The 16,939-nt window shown below is 37.8% G+C and overlaps 1 protein-coding gene across 5 annotated transcripts in view; it reads right to left on the bottom strand.

The window, feature by feature from the left end:
- The window catches only part of Dym (dymeclin), a 369,043-nt gene that overhangs the window by 44,737 nt on the left and 307,367 nt on the right, over positions 1-16,939 (bottom strand). For all 5 annotated transcript variants that reach the window (XR_004514766.1, XM_033757360.1, XM_010621679.2 and 2 more), the window contains one exon: positions 13,020-13,133. Coding sequence is in view for 4 of the 5 variants with exons in the window: in XM_033757360.1 (XP_033613251.1) it covers positions 13,020-13,133 (114 nt within the window). In the remaining variant the exon portion in view is untranslated. The remainder of the gene's footprint in view (positions 1-13,019; positions 13,134-16,939) is intronic.

Raw genomic sequence — 16,939 nt, 5'->3', positions numbered from 1 at the left:
GTACGTTAATTCAGCAAAGGGAATTGAAGGAGTCCTACTGTTTCAGTAGGACACTAAGCTGAAGTTTCCTACAGCCTGCTCTTCTATTTACACATGGATTTCTTGTGCCTGTAGTTCTCCTCTTTCATCTCTGCCCACGGGAAACCTTATTATCCTTTCAAGACAGAGAAGGTCAAGTCCAGGTTTCTCCTTAACCTTCTCTGACTAGCCCTGCCCACCAATGCCTCTGTTCCTTCCTCCAGAAATGAACTTCTATACCATTCATTTGACACAACACAAACTGCCTTGCTTTGTTAGTCATCTTTGCAAGGGTGTGCCTTTTCTCTCCTGAAATATGATATGTTTTTTGAGGGCGGAGGTGATATTTTATGTGCCTTTGTTCCCTCACTGATGTCCTGGCAACGCCATGTTCAAAGTAGGGTAAAATAACTAGCTGTGGGTGGGATAAACAGTCAAACCACACTTGTAAATTATATTATTTGTAAGGCATAGGTAATCAGTTCTGGCAATGAAATAAGGACATCTGGGGGAGAGGGAGAAGGGTGACTCTCAGTGGAAGAAAGGGGAAAGTTTTAAAGCAAATCAGTATTAAGAAGCTATGAAAAATATCTTAAAATTTTGGTTAGTGCAACTTCCTATATTTCTCTTTATGTAACTAAAAATAAAAGTATTCTAAAAAATGCATATAAGAAATGAAGGCTTTAAAAGTAATTTAGAGGGCTGGAGATTTAGCCCAGTAGTTCCACCGCCTTAAGTGCAAGGACCTGAGTTTGATCCCTGGTACTAAAAAAAAAAAAAAGTAATTCAGAGTAAAACTGGTTATCATTTTTAATTCTTATGGTTTATAAAGTGTTTTTGGTAAAACTTTAGCTAAGGTCAATGACATTATTCCATAGCTTCCTATTTGGATTAAAAGAGATGTTATCTTCTAGTTAGTCCCCCTTGAAAAGCATCAACTAATTTTCAAACACTAGATAGAAGAAGTCCTAATCCTTTAATAACATAGATAATTCACTAAACCAACAAAAAGAGGGAACCTGGGTACTGTATGTAGTCAAATACAAGGTAGTAAGGTAGTGAACATGAGTGAACAGAATGAACTGTGCTCCATCTCCATGACATCAAACTGCTCCACAGCAGGTGACATGGGAGCCGGGAACATGCCCTGTCGTGGATGTAGACAGTGACAGTTTTGAGCTGTGGCTTCTAACTCAGCTCTCAGAGGACATACTAACTTTATTTCCTTCCAAGACCCAAATGAGTAATAAGTAACTTAGGATTTCGAGCTCATTCTTTAGGTCTCTGTTAAAGCAGGAGGGTCCGGAAAAAATAATTACCTAGTATTACTTTTCCCAGACTTCATGGAGTAACAGTAAGAAGAGATTGTTTAGAAGGATATTAATACTATTTACTCTGACTAGCCAAGTTGTTTAACTGGATAGACAGATTTACCCAAAGAGTATATATTCTAACACAGGATATTATACAAATATTTTAGTAGGCTGTGCCAAATAATATTTTTTTGAAAAATATTTTATTTGGTTGAAAGTCAGCTACTATGCCATGTGCTTTTAGATCTTAATGTTTACTTGCTCAAAATTAGAAGAATAATTCTTCTAAAAAACTGGTTTTAGTTCTGTAATGCAAAGAAAACATCAAAAACTTTTGACTTAATTATGTCACTTGATGTTCCCTGGCAGACTGATAAGTAAGGTCCACTGCAATCCTCTCAATAACCACAAAATAGTTGGAAAGAACCCTAACTTCTTAACGTTTAAGACAGACAAAACAGTTAATATACACTATTCTGTTTGTTCATAGCTTATGAAAATATTTTAATTTGAAAACAACTCATATCAATTTCATGTACAAGGCTATTACAGACTCAACAATTATTTTATCAGTATATATTAGTAAACCACCCAAAGAAAGACTATAATGTGCTCTCATGTGGTATAATACAAATATTATTCAACACACAGCTTGAATTTTCAATCAACTTTAAATACCATAGTATTCTGTGAATTAAACTCTAGGGGTTTTAAGATTTTAAATGATTCATTTTATTATAAGCACTCAATCCAAAAAGATGAATAAAATAATTAAGATAAGCCTTGATTAAAGGATAAATGGCCTTTTTTCTCCCTAGTAACATCTGTGGTAATAATATGCTATCATTTAGCCCAATTGAGGATGACTCACTATCCATGAGTAAATGTAATTTTAGTTTCTTTTCCTAGTACTGGTGATAGATTCTTTTGTTTTTGTTTTTAAACTGAATCATCCATCCTTCCTCCTTCTGCAATCATAGAGGGAGGTGGCAAGCTGGGCTAAGGAATACAATTTCTTGTTATGTTGCAGAACAAAATTTAATTGGCTCATTTACAGGATTTACTTAGGACCATGGCTCCAATAGAATCTTACACTAACAGTTAACTTGCTGGGGACCTCCCACAGATCAATTAATTTCTCTTTATAGCCATAATCCTAAAAAACAAGGAGTTGTATTTTAATTTATATGTCACTGTCTCAAACATAGAGAACTGTTTCTTTCTGAGAATAGTATGATAAAGGAAGAACACAATAGCGTTCAAATATGAAGCCTACATACCACAACACAATTCATTTCACTTTCAGGTCAGTATTTACAAGTCAGAACAAGACAGGGTCACACCGAAGGTCACAGAAACTGATCTGGAAGAGCCCCAGTGGCCAAAGGTAACAATATAGGAGCAAAATAACACAGGATAGTACTGACCTGTAACATATAGAATGAAATAAAAAAAAAATCACTAAATAAATACCACAGTAATAAATTGTAACTTACATAAGAAAGATCTACCAATGGATGATAAAATCAGCGGGCAAAACTTTGAGAAGAAACAGGACACCAGAACAGACTGCACATATCACCGCAGGATGTTAATAAATTACAAAGAGAAGAAAAACAGCCATTTTTCACTGGAGAAACATGGTAGACACCACCTTAACCAAACAATCAAAGGCAACATGACCATAATGAGACATGGTACAATCACGCACCCGCCTCCTGATAATGATGCATTTGGAAGGACACGTCACTTCTGTGGTGTTTCTGCCAAATATGCGTAATTTCAGCAGTCACAAGTAAACATTAGAAAATCCTAATTTGAGAGACTTTTCTACAAAATAACTGACCAGCTCTCATAAAATGTGTCAAAGTCAAGAAAGAAAAAACTAAGAGTCACAGATGGGAGGAGATTAAGGAAACATAACTAAATAGGGTGTGGGATACTACACTGGACAATGAAACAGAAGAAAGGGCCTTGGGAGAAAAAACATAGTAAAAGTCAAATAGGATCTGCAATGTGGTTAACAGTATTGATATTAATTTTTGGATTGTGATCAATGTTCTACCGTGCTTTCAATGATATATAACAGTGCAGTGTGGCATGAGTGCCATAGGTTTGCCACTACAATACTACAGTTATACCAACTGTTAACATTAGGGGAGACTGGATGAAGGATTTACCTGAACTATTCTTTTAACAACTTCTCTATAAGTTTGAAATTATTTAAAAATAAAATGTAACGAGCATAGTGGCACATGCGTGTAATCTCTAAACTTGGGAGGCTGAAGCAGGAAGATCACCATGAGCCCAGGGCCAGTCTGGGCTACAGAGTAAGTTCAAGGCCAGCCTAGACCACACAGTGAGACCCTCTCTCAACTCCCATCTCCCTAACTAAAGTAAGATTAAAAGAAGATAAAAAATAAAATAAAATGTAGCAACAATACAAAAGCAAACTGCATTGACTCAAACATCTTCTTTTTGGTCATTTTATGTACTGCCATTTGACATCATTATCAACCCCTTTTTATTAATTACTATCTAAATAGAATATATTTACTTATTTAACTTAACTGTCTTTCTTCTCCACATACAATAAGTTCTACTAGGGCAAGGCTTTTCATCTATTTTTCTACTACTGTATCCACAGTGTTTAGGACAGTCCTAGGACAGACTAGGAGAGACAATTATAGAAATTAAAATTCCAAAGTGCATGAGCAGTAAATAAAAATTTGAAAAGCTGTTTGAGATAGAAAATTTTACTCTCTAATTCCTGAATTCTAACAAGTCCCCATTTCTTCTGTTGAGTGTACTTTTCACTTATCTATTCATCCCACTGATTGAGCAGCTACTACATACACAATACTTAACCAGGCATCAGATAATGATGGAAAAGGGATACAGATTAGTAAGGCGTGATCCCTACTGTCAAGGAAGTTATAGTTGAATGGAGAGAGAAACACCAAATAACTAAATACAAAGTAGAGGAGAAGAAGTAGGCATAATGCTATGAGTATTCTGTAAAAAGAGGTACACAGTGTATAGTGTGAGGAGCAAAAGGAAAGGCGTCATTAAAGTTATGAATATTTATGATATGCTTAGAACTCGGATAATCAGACAGACATGGTGGTGCACACCTGTAACCCCAGCACTTAGGAGGCTGAGGCAAGAGGATTGTCACAAGTTTGAGGCCAGCTTGGAATACACAGTTTAAGTCCAGCTTGAACAACACAGTTACACCATGTCTAAAAAAAAAAAAGACTTGGGAAATCAAAAAGTAAGGGTTGTGCCAGGTGTGGTGGCGCATACCTTTAATCCCAGCACTCAGGACGCTGAGGCAGGAGGATTGCTGTGACTTTGAGACCAGCCTGGGCTACATAGTGAGTTCCAGGTCACTCTCAACTACATAGTGAGACCCTGTCTCAAAAAAACAAAACAAAACAAAAAAAAAAAGCAAAGGTGGAGGAATGGTATACTTCAAAGAGGCTGGGGTTACAGTGTGAATGGTTTAGAATTCCTAAGGATTCCAAGTTTTATTTGGTAGTTACAGGGCACTGACCACTGAATATTTTTGGGTAGGAGATGGACGTTTCCAGAGCACTGCTCTATAAAAACAGAATTGTAGAATTGTGTGTTCATCCTGTATAAGCAAAGGACTCCTTACAAGCTGTTTTTTTCTGTGGCCTGGATTTGAGCCCCCATTATCCATTACTCTTAAATTTGCCATCCAGAATTACTGAAAATATTTCATACAAAGTATTCATGAAGTCACATATTGATGGCTACGCAACCTTGGTAGTCAGAAAACATTCCCTTAAGTTGAATTAATGCCTTTCTTGGTTCAATCTCTACCTCTCGCCTCTGGCATAAAACAAAAAGTTTAATTTTTCTTTTATAGTATAATCCTTAAACTGGTTGGACATGGTTCTTATATTTTCCTGAAATCCTCTCTTCTGCAAGTTATACATTCTCCATTCCTCATAGCACAGTGGTAATAGCACAGACTGTGGAGAAAGACTGCCTGGGTTGGAAGCCCAGCTTTGCACATGGGTAGTTATTTAATATTTGTATGTCTTAGTTGCCTCATCTTGAAAATCAAGGTAAAAACAGCACCGACTCATACTGCTGTTAGAAAGTGCCTGGAAAAATAAATACCTTGCAGCATTACTATTATAGTGGAACTTGAGTGATTACATTTACTGACAGGTTACACCTGCCAGTATTTTGAGAAATTAAAAGGTCTGATACATTACAGGAAACAGTATAGCGGTGTCTCACAAAACTAGAGATAGACTATCGCTCCAGAACTATTCATAAGAGGCAAGAAATGAAATTAATCTAGGCATGAATGGATAAAATTTGGAACATATATATAACAGAATATTGCTCACTGATAAAAGAGAAAAATTCTGTAATTTGCAGCAACATGGATTAAACTAGAGGACATTAGGTTAAATGAAATAACTAGCCTCAGAAATACTTCATGGTCTCACTTATAAGTGGAAGCAGAGTTGATCCCAGAGAAGCACAGTCTAGGATAGTGATTAGCAGACCCTGAGAAGGGTACTGGGGAGGGAAGAATGGAGAGAGGATGGTTAAGAGGGTGCAGCTGGACAGGAGGAATAACTTGGAATGTTCTAAAGCACAGTAGGATAACTACAGTTGACAACAAATAATTGAATTATTTCAAAACAGCTAGTAGAAAGGATCTTGAATGTTCTTAAACACAAAGATATGAGAAATGTCTGAGGTGAAAGATATGACAGTTATCCTGATCTGATCGTTACAATTTTGAACATGTAGTGAAATGTGACAAGGTACTCTACAAATATGTAAATTACTATGTGTCTATTAAAAAATAAAAGAACTGAGATCTCTTGTTACTTATCTTGGACTTCAGTTTTGTTTGCCTAGTTATAGGAGATAAAAGAAACCAATGAGTTTCAGAAAAAAACAAACAAACGAAGACAAAATAAAAGAAACAAACAAGTTAAAAATGGGAGAATGCCTAAATAAATCCTTATCCATGTCTCCTATGTTGGAGGTCCAAAACTTGTTTCTTGCTTTCCCCCAAAGGATCAAAATCCCTGTCTAACTTGGGTCTTCTGATGATGTAAATCCATGCCACTCCCTTATATTTGGCCTCTGTAATACTGTTCCTTTTACCTTGTGCACAGATACTTTTAAAAAGCCCATGCGTACCAGGTAGTATCCTTACTACTTCTCACATTGTTGTACCAGTGTCTTTAGAACAGGAGCCATGTTGCTCATGGGTAACTTAAGCCCCTCCCACCCCATACTGTCTCCTATGCAGTGGGGGCTGAAAGCCAGAGAACTACACTTTCTAACATGCCTCCAGCAGGCCTTGGGGTTAAATTGGCAAGGAGAGGAACTCGTGCAGGTTTTGGAAGGCAGAAGAGAAACCCAGGTCTGGTGACAGAAGTGCAAGGCCTGTGGGCTTCAGCAGGGGCTTTCTAGGTAGCTCCTTGCACCTTCCTGCAGATGCCCACTGTGATGCTCTAGGTAGGCATGTTCGTGACATTCTTGCCACTTCTGATTTCTTGACTTCCAACAAGTTTTCCTTCACCTTCACTTTTCAGACCTTTCTGTGATTTTGAACTCCTCAATTAAATCCTTCTTTTTTAAACTGGGGGTTTTATTTCTCTGACAGGTTTGGTGGGGAAAACAGAAGTTACTCTGTATCACTCAGTGTAAAGGATTTCATGTGGGAAACAAGCTTATGAAACTGTCAGGAAGGATACGTGCAGAGAACAAGGAAGTTGTGACAGACAGTCCATGGCACTGCAAGTCTCAGTATCTCTGTGACTCATGGACAACCTCAGCCACCTACAGCACCAAGGCAGGTACTATAGTTTGGGTCTAGAAGGTTCCTCCAAAGACTCGTGCTAAAGCCTTGGCACCCAGCCTATGGTGCTATGAGGAGGTAGCAGAACCTTTAGGAGGAAGGGTAGGGGCTGGGGATGTAGCTCAGGGATTGAGCTTGCCTAATGTACTCAACGCTCTGGGTTCCATACCCAGCACCACACACACACAACTACAACAAAAAACCTCCCAGAAAAAAAAACCCAAAAACAAAAGAGGAGAGGCCTAGTGAGAGGTCATCAAGTTACTGAGAATGTAGCTTTAAAGAAGACAGCGGGAGCCCAGCTCTTTGGCTAATGATGAGGTCAGGAGGTTTACACTACCATGTGTTTCCGTAACATGCTGCTTCATCACAGATACAAAGCAAGGCAGCCAACCAGTTAGCAATCAAACCTCTAGAAACTGTGAAGCATTTTGTTCCAGTAACAAAAAGCTAACAGCACATGATAGGGCACGGCTACTTCTGGAGAATAATGGCTTCTTCTCTTCTGCCTTTCAAATCCCACATCAGTGCTTCTCCTTGGCAGATTTTACCCAAGAATGATAGAGAGAGGAGGACTCTGGGAAATGTAGTAACACTGGGCCCTCTTCTGGGATGCAGAGGAGACTGGAGAAGGGTGTCATGTGATGCATAGCTGATACTAGTTACTCCGCTACAAAGGCATCTCTCATGATTGTTTGACTGGATGGTCAGTATACAGAGTCTGTCAAAACATTTCAGGAAAAGAAATACTGTATGTTTTTTCAATAGATGGTGTTACCCTCATATGGGGAACCTTAGAGGATGTCATATATTGCAGAAAACCCACTATACTGCCAGTCCTTAGAAAAGAAAGTGAAAATACATGTGCAGCTATCTCAATGGAGCAACATTATCCAAACAGCAGCTTGCCATACTTGTAAATGTCTGGAAGCTCATGGGCACCACTTTGAGCATCTCTTGTAATTATAAAGGCCAAAGGTAACTTGTACTTGTATTAATCTCATGACATCTCAATAAATTTGGTATTAAAATACATGAGCTTTTCTTTTCCTGAAGTGTGTATACATTTTTTTGTCAAACTGTGTGTGTGTGTGTGTGTGTGTGTGTGTGTCTGGCCTGGCAATAAACAACTTTTAAAAATTTGTCTTTCTTCTAGCATACAGTTCTGACTATGCCCTCTGCTACTGTGAACTAAAAATTGGGCTGTCATAAAAAAAAAAAAATTCCCACATTCATAGGTTTTCTCATTGTTTCTTGCCTTTTCAGAGAGAGAACTATCATCAAAAATTGACACAGTTCCCCCTTTGGGAAGAACAGTATTTTTAGCATCATGCATAGATAGAATTACATATTTAGGATTGCAAAGATCCTTAAAGGTAACACAGATTTCTTTCTTTCTTTTTTTTCCCCCAGAACTGGGGATCAAACTCAGGACCTTGCACTTGGGAGGCTGGCAGGGTGCACTGGTCCTCACAGTTAGATTTCTAACTACATCCATGGTCCTTATAGTTAGATTTCTAACTATGTGTTTGAATATTTAAAATTGGAATGGCAAAGAACTATACATGTACTCCTTGCTTGTGACTCTTGTTGCCAGTGGCAGGCATGGGTAACAGATCTCAGAGCTCCTTGCATTCAATATGAACTCAGCCTCAGAATCCTCTTCCATTTACTCTCTAGCTAGCTAGTAGCAATAGGCCAAGAATTGCATTCAAGATGGAACCATTTACATCCTTGCCAAGTGTTCATCAATGTATTACTCTAACATCTGCAGTGAGAGTGAAAGCATTGCTTTGCCAAACCTGCCCATTCTATCTCTAAATAGTTCCATCAGTTAGAAAGTTCTTCCTTAGATGGGACTGAAATATGTGTCCCTGTATGTAGCTTCCAACCACTGGTCCTAATCCTACTTCATGAGATCACTCATAATAAGATCAAATATGTTTCTATAAATAATTTTTCTAGTATTTGAAGACAAGTCTCTTTGGCTCAAATCTTTTCTTAAGGCTAGTAAAAACAGTCTGAGCTTCTCTAATCATTCCCTATATTATTCCACAATTTTGGTGATTCTCTGAGTTTTCCTCATTGTCGGAGGCATGGATTCACAAAAATTTGCTCTGAAAAGGCTAGCACAGACAGCTTCTTTACACTAGTGGCACACTGACCTACAACATACCACTGAGCTCCACAACACCTGACAAAGCAGGGGCAGGCTTCTATCCATCACAGACTTGGTTAACTAACACTAGAAAGTTTTCCAGATTGTTTTGCAGTGTCTTTGAGATTATAGTTGTGCTTTATATTTAGTGACCCCAAGAACCTCATGGGCTCACAAGTGAGGCATCTTAGAGGTGAATGGACCATAGGACTTCTATATCTAAACATGATGTTAGAGATGGGGCCTGGTCAGAAGAGGCAGGTTAGTGGAGGTGTGATCTGGTAGGGTATATCTCTCTCCCTAGTTCCTTTCCTCACTCTCTGCTTCTTGGCTGCCATGATGTGAGCAACCTTTCCTCTGAAATGCCCATCTGGCATGCTGTTCTGCCTTGGAGCCAGCCGACTAAAACTGTGAGCCAAAATAAACTTCTCTTTCATTAAGTTGCCAGTGTTGGGTACTGTGTCCCAGTGACAAGAAAAGAGACTAAGACAACCATGCAGACCAAATTTAAATCTACTGCCATAAATAATTCTCCTAAAGCTGGACTAGCTCTCTAATTACTCTATGTCAGAACCTAGGTTCTGGCCACATTTCCTGGAGTTTTTGAAGACTACAGCTATCTCCTAAGGGACCAAGTGTCCTCCCTGCTCCTCCAGACAACTTCCTGGACTACTTCCATTGATACTTCCACTCTCACCCTATGGTCCGAGATAAAAAATAGTCCTCCAAGAACTCTCTGTTTCTCAACACAGTAGCTAAAACATAAACCATATCATACCATTCTTCTTTCCAAATCTTGCACCACTTTGCATTTCATTCAGAAAAACAAAGACAAAACACAAAATTACCAGAATAGTCTTCCAGGTCTCATTTTATGGTATCTACTGACCTTCTTCCTTCCCTCAATCATCTTTGCCCACCCCAATGCTCCTTCCTCCCTTGCTCACCTGGCTCTAGCTGCTCTCGTCTCCTTCTCTAACATATCTGGCATCCTCCTGCCACAAGACTTCTTCAGTGGTTTTTCTTACTCTGGTATCAGAAGGGTTAACTCCCTCATCTTCTTAACTTTACTAAACACTGACCAGACTATGTGTAACTCTATAAATTTCTCCTACCACATCCTCACTGACACTCTCAAATCCCCTTAGTCTGGTCTATTTTTATTTTCCATACACTTACCATGTTCTAACACACTAGAATACTAGATCTTTTTCTTATTTACTATGCTTACTGCTTGCTGTTTGTCCCTCCTGCTAGACTATGAGCCCCAGGAGAGAGCATGGATATTTGCTCACTGATGTAGCCCAAGTACTGAGAGCAATGGCTGCCACACAACAGTCTGATGAAGATATACTCAGTGCTGATAGACCTCCAGCAAGCTTGAAAATGATACACTTCATCTCAATGGTCTCTGCCTCAAATACAAGTCATCCAGCCAGTCATTTTTTCTTGTACTTTTGTCCTGCCACCACTTTGTGCTTTCTCTTCCCTGATCCAATGTCCTGTTTCTTCCTTCCACCCATGTCCCACTGTGTGTTTTCAAACCTGTTTGTGGTTATTAAGCATCCCTACGTTCTCAGACCTTGTGGTCAGTCTTCTCTTCTTATCTCTTCTTTAACTGAAATTGGGCTCTCTACTGAGGGCCCCTCCTGCCTGTCAAGCCTTTCACACTCCATATCCTTCAGGGTCTGGAGGTGGGGCTGATGTTCTCTTGCTTTCTTTGTTGTTTCCTCACTGTTATTCTTCTACCCTTAAGTGAAAAGCTCTAGTCATGAGAAGTGGACACTGGCCTATGCTCTTCCTTGAACCTGCCCCCCACTGACTGCTAGGTGACAGTCCTGTTTACCCCAGGCACTCAGTTCATTACCTAACTCAGCCACACTGACTTTCACCTACATCTGTACTATTTCAGCCCCTCACACTCAAGGCTAAATCTAGACCATGTTATCACCAAGACCTGTACTGGGTTTAAAATTGGAGTCTAAAAACACTGCTCTGTAATCACAATGTTCTTTTTTACTTCCTCTACGTTGATTCTTCGATCTCAAAATCTCCCTTTTCCCATCTTTTCTGCATTTTCCTTTTCTAACAGTCTCTTAGCATTCATTTTTTTCTTGACTCAGCTGACCAAGGGCCATCACTTTCTGGACCACAGTCACTTTATTTATTTATTTATTTATCTATTTATCTATCTATTTATTTATTTATTTATTTATTTATTTATTTTATTTTTTATTTTTTTTGTACTGGGGATCAAACTCGGGACATTGTGCTTGCGAGGCAGGTGGAGGAACCACTGAGCTAAATCCCCGGCCCCACAGTCACTGTAACCTTCACAGATTTTAAACTAGTTCACAAAGTACACAGTATAAATAAATTTGAAATAGTGAAAAAAACAAACAAAAAACCCCCAAAACCTCAAACCCTAGAAAACAAACCAATAAACCAATGTCTTATTTTATGTAGTAAGAGGAATAGGTAAACTCCTTAAATTTAAAAAATTGTCAGGAATAAATAATGTGAAAGATGGAGGATCAGTGAATTGTAATTAGTTTTTACACTGTTACCATACTGTGGTGCCACTGGCTGACCAACAGAAACACCCCAGAACTGTGTTAATTTCACTACTGTTTATGGGTAGTAGAACTTCTGTACATGATTAGGATGACTAATGTGCTGTTATTTTACAAACTGTGTTATAACTCAAAATATTTTTATATCTTACAATAATATCTCTCAAGCATCCATTAGGCAGTGGGTTTAGTGATAGTGCTGAAAAACACAGCCCCAAACAACAGCTGTGGAACACAAGTTGGTTATGATAAAATGCAATGAAAAAGGACAAACATCCAGTGTGAGAGCCTGTGTTGTTAATTTAGGACAAAGCAATGTTAAAAATTAGACCTAATGAAGGACAAACAGAAAAAGAAGTATTAAAGTAAAACTATGCCACAATGCTATACATTCATGCATCCTCTAAAATATTTCCTTTACATCTTTCCCTATGGGATAATTAGTTTTGAAGTATGAATTGTAAATGATGAGATCATTTTTGGAACATATCTACCACACAAATGTGAGTATCTTCTTAAAGTTCAGCACCTCCCCTACCTTTTCCAAAAAATGCTTCTCCTTACACTGTTATGTCACAGGCATACAGTAAATAATATAGCAATCAGGATCAAGGGCTTTGGAGCCAGATTTCTTGCATCTGATCCTCCAGTTCAACCATTTTTCTAGTTATATGGCTTCAGGGAAGTTTCTTAACCTCTCTCTACTTCGTTTTCCTAACCAGAAAATTTCAGATGACAACAGTACCTATTTTAAAGAGTCCTTGTGAGGACAGAATGATCACCATTCTGTGAAGGCTAGACCTTCCCATCAACCCTTGATGATACTTGTAAGACTGAATTTATTTCACTGAGTTAAAAAAATAATGTGACTCTTTGTTGACAGAATATGAATTACTACAGGATATGCAGAAATATGAAGATTTTGCTGTTTACATCTGAAAAGCTGCAGAAACCTTCACCACATACATAGAGAGCTTTTCTAGTACAAGTTCTGGGTATGCAGAATGATTCCAAACACAGCCTGTGTAGACACTGATATTTGTGTCAGATGAGTCAGCAGTATGTGTTAGGGGATGTTTCTTTAACCATCTTACCTTTAGTCTGTCTTTGGGCAGTGCAACAACCCCTTGTTTAATAATTTCCAAGACTCGTTCCACTGACAGCTCAGCACCAGCTTGTAGCAACCTTGCGCTAAAGAAGGTGATCACCTGTAATATAAAGAGTTATTTTTAAACAAGGTATAGGATGTATTTTTAGCAGATGCCTTTGTCATATGGTGGTCAAACCATCGTAATTCCCTTTCTAAAGTGACATGGCTTTTACTTTTCCTATCTTCCTAAATGTAGTCCTCTCTTTACAGGGTTTGATGGTTAAATGAGAGGCAAGCCCAGATATTCAGGGGTGAACATTCATTCACTCTGTGAATTAAGTGGCTTTCAGAATTCTGCTCTTTGTTGTGCTGCCCCACCTTGCATTTATATTTCATTTAGAAAGCCACCAGCAAAAGGTGGGGAATAAAAGCTAAATCTTAGAACCTGTCAGTTTTGAATCTTAGTAAGAGGTTTAGAAAAAAGGCTTAATAGGAAAAGAACTTTCAGTTAATGGCTAAAATGATGTTTTTGGGATTATATATGAATTTATTTATCCACATCATCCTTATCCCTGGTCACCAGGGATAATCAACAGCAAGGTACAATTACTTTTTTTCATGTCAGAGCACAGCCTGAACTATGCTGCAAGATACTTAACACAACAGCATTCTAGAAATAGAGCTTAAATATTTGTTACTAAAAACTAAAACAGGAGTGGGAGATGTAACTCAGTGGCAGAGTATTTGTCCAGTATGTGTGAGACTCTGGATTTAATCCCCATATTGAGAAAAAACCAAAAATGAAATAAACAAAATTGTCATACTTAAAAACATAGAGAATTTTTTTTCTAAATTTGAACTTTCCCTTTACATATTTTTTGTTTTATAGGTAAAATACATAATTTTTTGTGGTAATTTCAATGTTTTCTTTTAAATTATCTCCTAAATATTAATGAGATCAGGTACAGTGAACACTTTTAGTGGAAAGTACACTGTTCTACACAAATGCCACTGTAATTTGTTCTGGAAAGTGGAGCTGCTCTGCTAAAAAATGGTTAAAGAGTAGAAGCATATCTGTTCGAAACACATCCTAACAAATGAAAAGGTATGAGGCAGTAGGTAGATGCTTGAGACTTACAGTTTTCTACTATCTACTGAAAGCAGACATTAGATATTGGATCTCTTTAGATCACAGTTGTAGATAAGGTAGTTAAAAGAGTAGTTCTCAGACATGGCTGACCATAAACAGTAGCTGGAAAGCCTTGTGAAATACTAATCCTAGGCCTCAGAAACCTTCTACATTGTTCTCTTCATGTGATTTTGATGACAGGCAGAGTCTAGATTAGAAGTCTCTAAACTGTTTCATTGTATATACCTACAAATTTAAAAAGGGGGGGTAGGATGTACTTGCAACATATTGTATTTATTTATAAATTATGCAATATTTTTCAGTATTGTTTTATATACCATAAAATGTATATAGAAGAAACAATTTTTAAATGAAATAAAGAAGACAAATTAGATTTTTTTTTTGGTACCGGAGATCGAACTCAGGTCCTTGTGCTTGCAAGGCAGGCACCAGAACCACTCAGCTAAATCCCTGGCCCACAAATTAGATTTTAAAAGTACTTAATTGATGATACAGAAAGCTTTTTTGTACTTATTAAAATATTATTCTAGCTACTAAGGAGGCTGAGGCAAGATGACTGCAATTTGGAGGTCAGCCTAGGTAAATTAGTGAGAAGCCATCTCAAAATAAAAAAATAAAAATGTTTTGGGTTGTAGCTTACCAATACAGGGACCTATGGTTCAATCTCCAGTACAGAAAAAAGAAAAGAAAACAAAAACCAAAAAACCAAAAAACAAACAAAACACACATAAAACAACAACAAAAAAGAAAATAATTGGCTAACTGGCTATTATACATTTTGCTAATCACAAAGGCTTCACATTATCATCACCAAGTAAAATACACATTCATAATAAAATCCACTGTTTATCACAGCTGATATAAACCCATACTGGAAACAAGTCTTCCTGATATTTATGGATCTACTGCTTATAGATGGGTTCATCACTGTTTCCATGTTATAACGTGGCACCCGTTCTACAATGAGAGAGATGTTATTATTTCTGCCATTATCTTCTGTCCTGTGTACTGATTACTACACACAGTATTAATTTCAATGTGGAGGGTAATACAATACAGTATTTTTGTGGAGGCTTGTTTAACTGAATCTAGCTACTATAACTAGAAACACAATTCTATAATAAAATCATGGGAATGGCAAGGTGAGTGTACAAGCTGGATCTCCGTGTTTTCCCTCAGCATACCCAGAGCTCTGGGGCCAATCCTAATACAACGTCAATGCCAATACTACTAGTAAAACAAAATCTATTTTTAGATGAACAAATAAAGCTGCAATATATTCCTTCCATCCACTTCTTGTAACTCTAAGGTCTGTACATTGTTCTAGGAGATTGCTGATCAAGGTAACAAAGCTGAGTGGAGCTCACTGTGTTCACATACGCGAAGACATTAGAGTGCTCAGCTGTCATATCCCTGAAGGACAAAGTGATATGACAACAGTCCTGTTTTGCTCACTCTGTGGCCTGCACTGGCTTGCTTCTAAGTTTCAAGAAATTTTCACCCCATCAGGAGAGTTGCAGAGTAGGCATGAGGCTCAGTTTCTAAATAAATTCTTTTTTCAGTGTCTCTTATTTGTATGTTTTAAGGCTCATATTCTAAAATTTTTGCTCAAAGTGATACTACTCTAGAAAATGATGAAAAATTACTACTTCCAGAAGGGAAGTATAATTTACACATCAAGAAGGGAGGAAAGAAACCTCTACTGAATGCTTACTATGGACTATGTGCTCTTCATGTGCATTTATTTCATTCTCACAGAAAATTTATGAGGCTGATAAAATCTCTGTTCCACAGATGAGTAAATGGGATCAGAAAGACAAGAGGCTAGACCAACGTTACAGAGGTGAAGATCACAGATCGAAACTCAGGTATTTCTTCTGACTTCATCATGTCTTCAGCAATGCTTATACAACAAGATGGAGTATAAGATTAGTTTTTAAAAGAGAAAATATTTGAGATGAAATGTGTAGCTTTGTTTAGCCTAAATTTTCAGATGGAAGCACACTGAAAAATCAGCAAAGAATGTAAAAAATATTCAAGGATAAGATCTTATATTTCTTACTGCCAGTTTAGAATATTGTATGCTCTATTTTAGCAATGACTTCACAGATAACATTTTAACCATTGTTCTCAACACCCATTAGAAATGCTAAAGCAGATAAACTCTTTTCCTCTGAAACTGTGTGTTTAAGATATAACCAAAAAAGGAAGAAAATTAAAGTAAAACTTTTGGCTAAAATGGGAATGAATGCTTTGTTAATATAACTCAAAGGCAATCTTTCAAAAAAAAAAAACATTTTCCCACAGAGCATGTTTTACAACTTCCTCCACCTACCATATTTATGGGCATCTCATGAAATCCAAGTACTGTACAGCATATTACCTCCCATTATAGCTTTGAACCATGACTGTCCAATGTCATGTTCTGATTAATTAGTGTACTCTTCAAGTAATCTCAGAATCACATTTAACTTCCTGTTGTGAAAATGGTGATGCTTCTCGGCCTTTTGGCTAAGATCAAGTGTGAAAATGGTGAAGGATTATTACATCACAGATTCACAAAAAGAAACAGTTCCAGCTGGATGTGGTGGTACATGCCTGTAATCACAGCAATCTGAGAGGCTGAAGCAGGAGGACCATAAATTTGAGTGCAGCCTGTGCAACTTGTGAGACCCTGTCTGTCTCTCTCCCTCTCCCTCTCCCTCTCCCTCTCCCTCTCTCTCTCTCTCACACACACACACACACACACACACACACACACACACACACACACA

The sequence above is a fragment of the Fukomys damarensis genome, unplaced genomic scaffold (genome assembly GCF_012274545.1).
Source record: "Fukomys damarensis isolate Sample0158 unplaced genomic scaffold, DMR_v1.0_HiC HiC_scaffold_30, whole genome shotgun sequence".
Taxonomy (NCBI): domain Eukaryota; kingdom Metazoa; phylum Chordata; class Mammalia; order Rodentia; family Bathyergidae; genus Fukomys; species Fukomys damarensis.
This window is presented reverse-complemented; position numbering and strand designations above follow the sequence as displayed.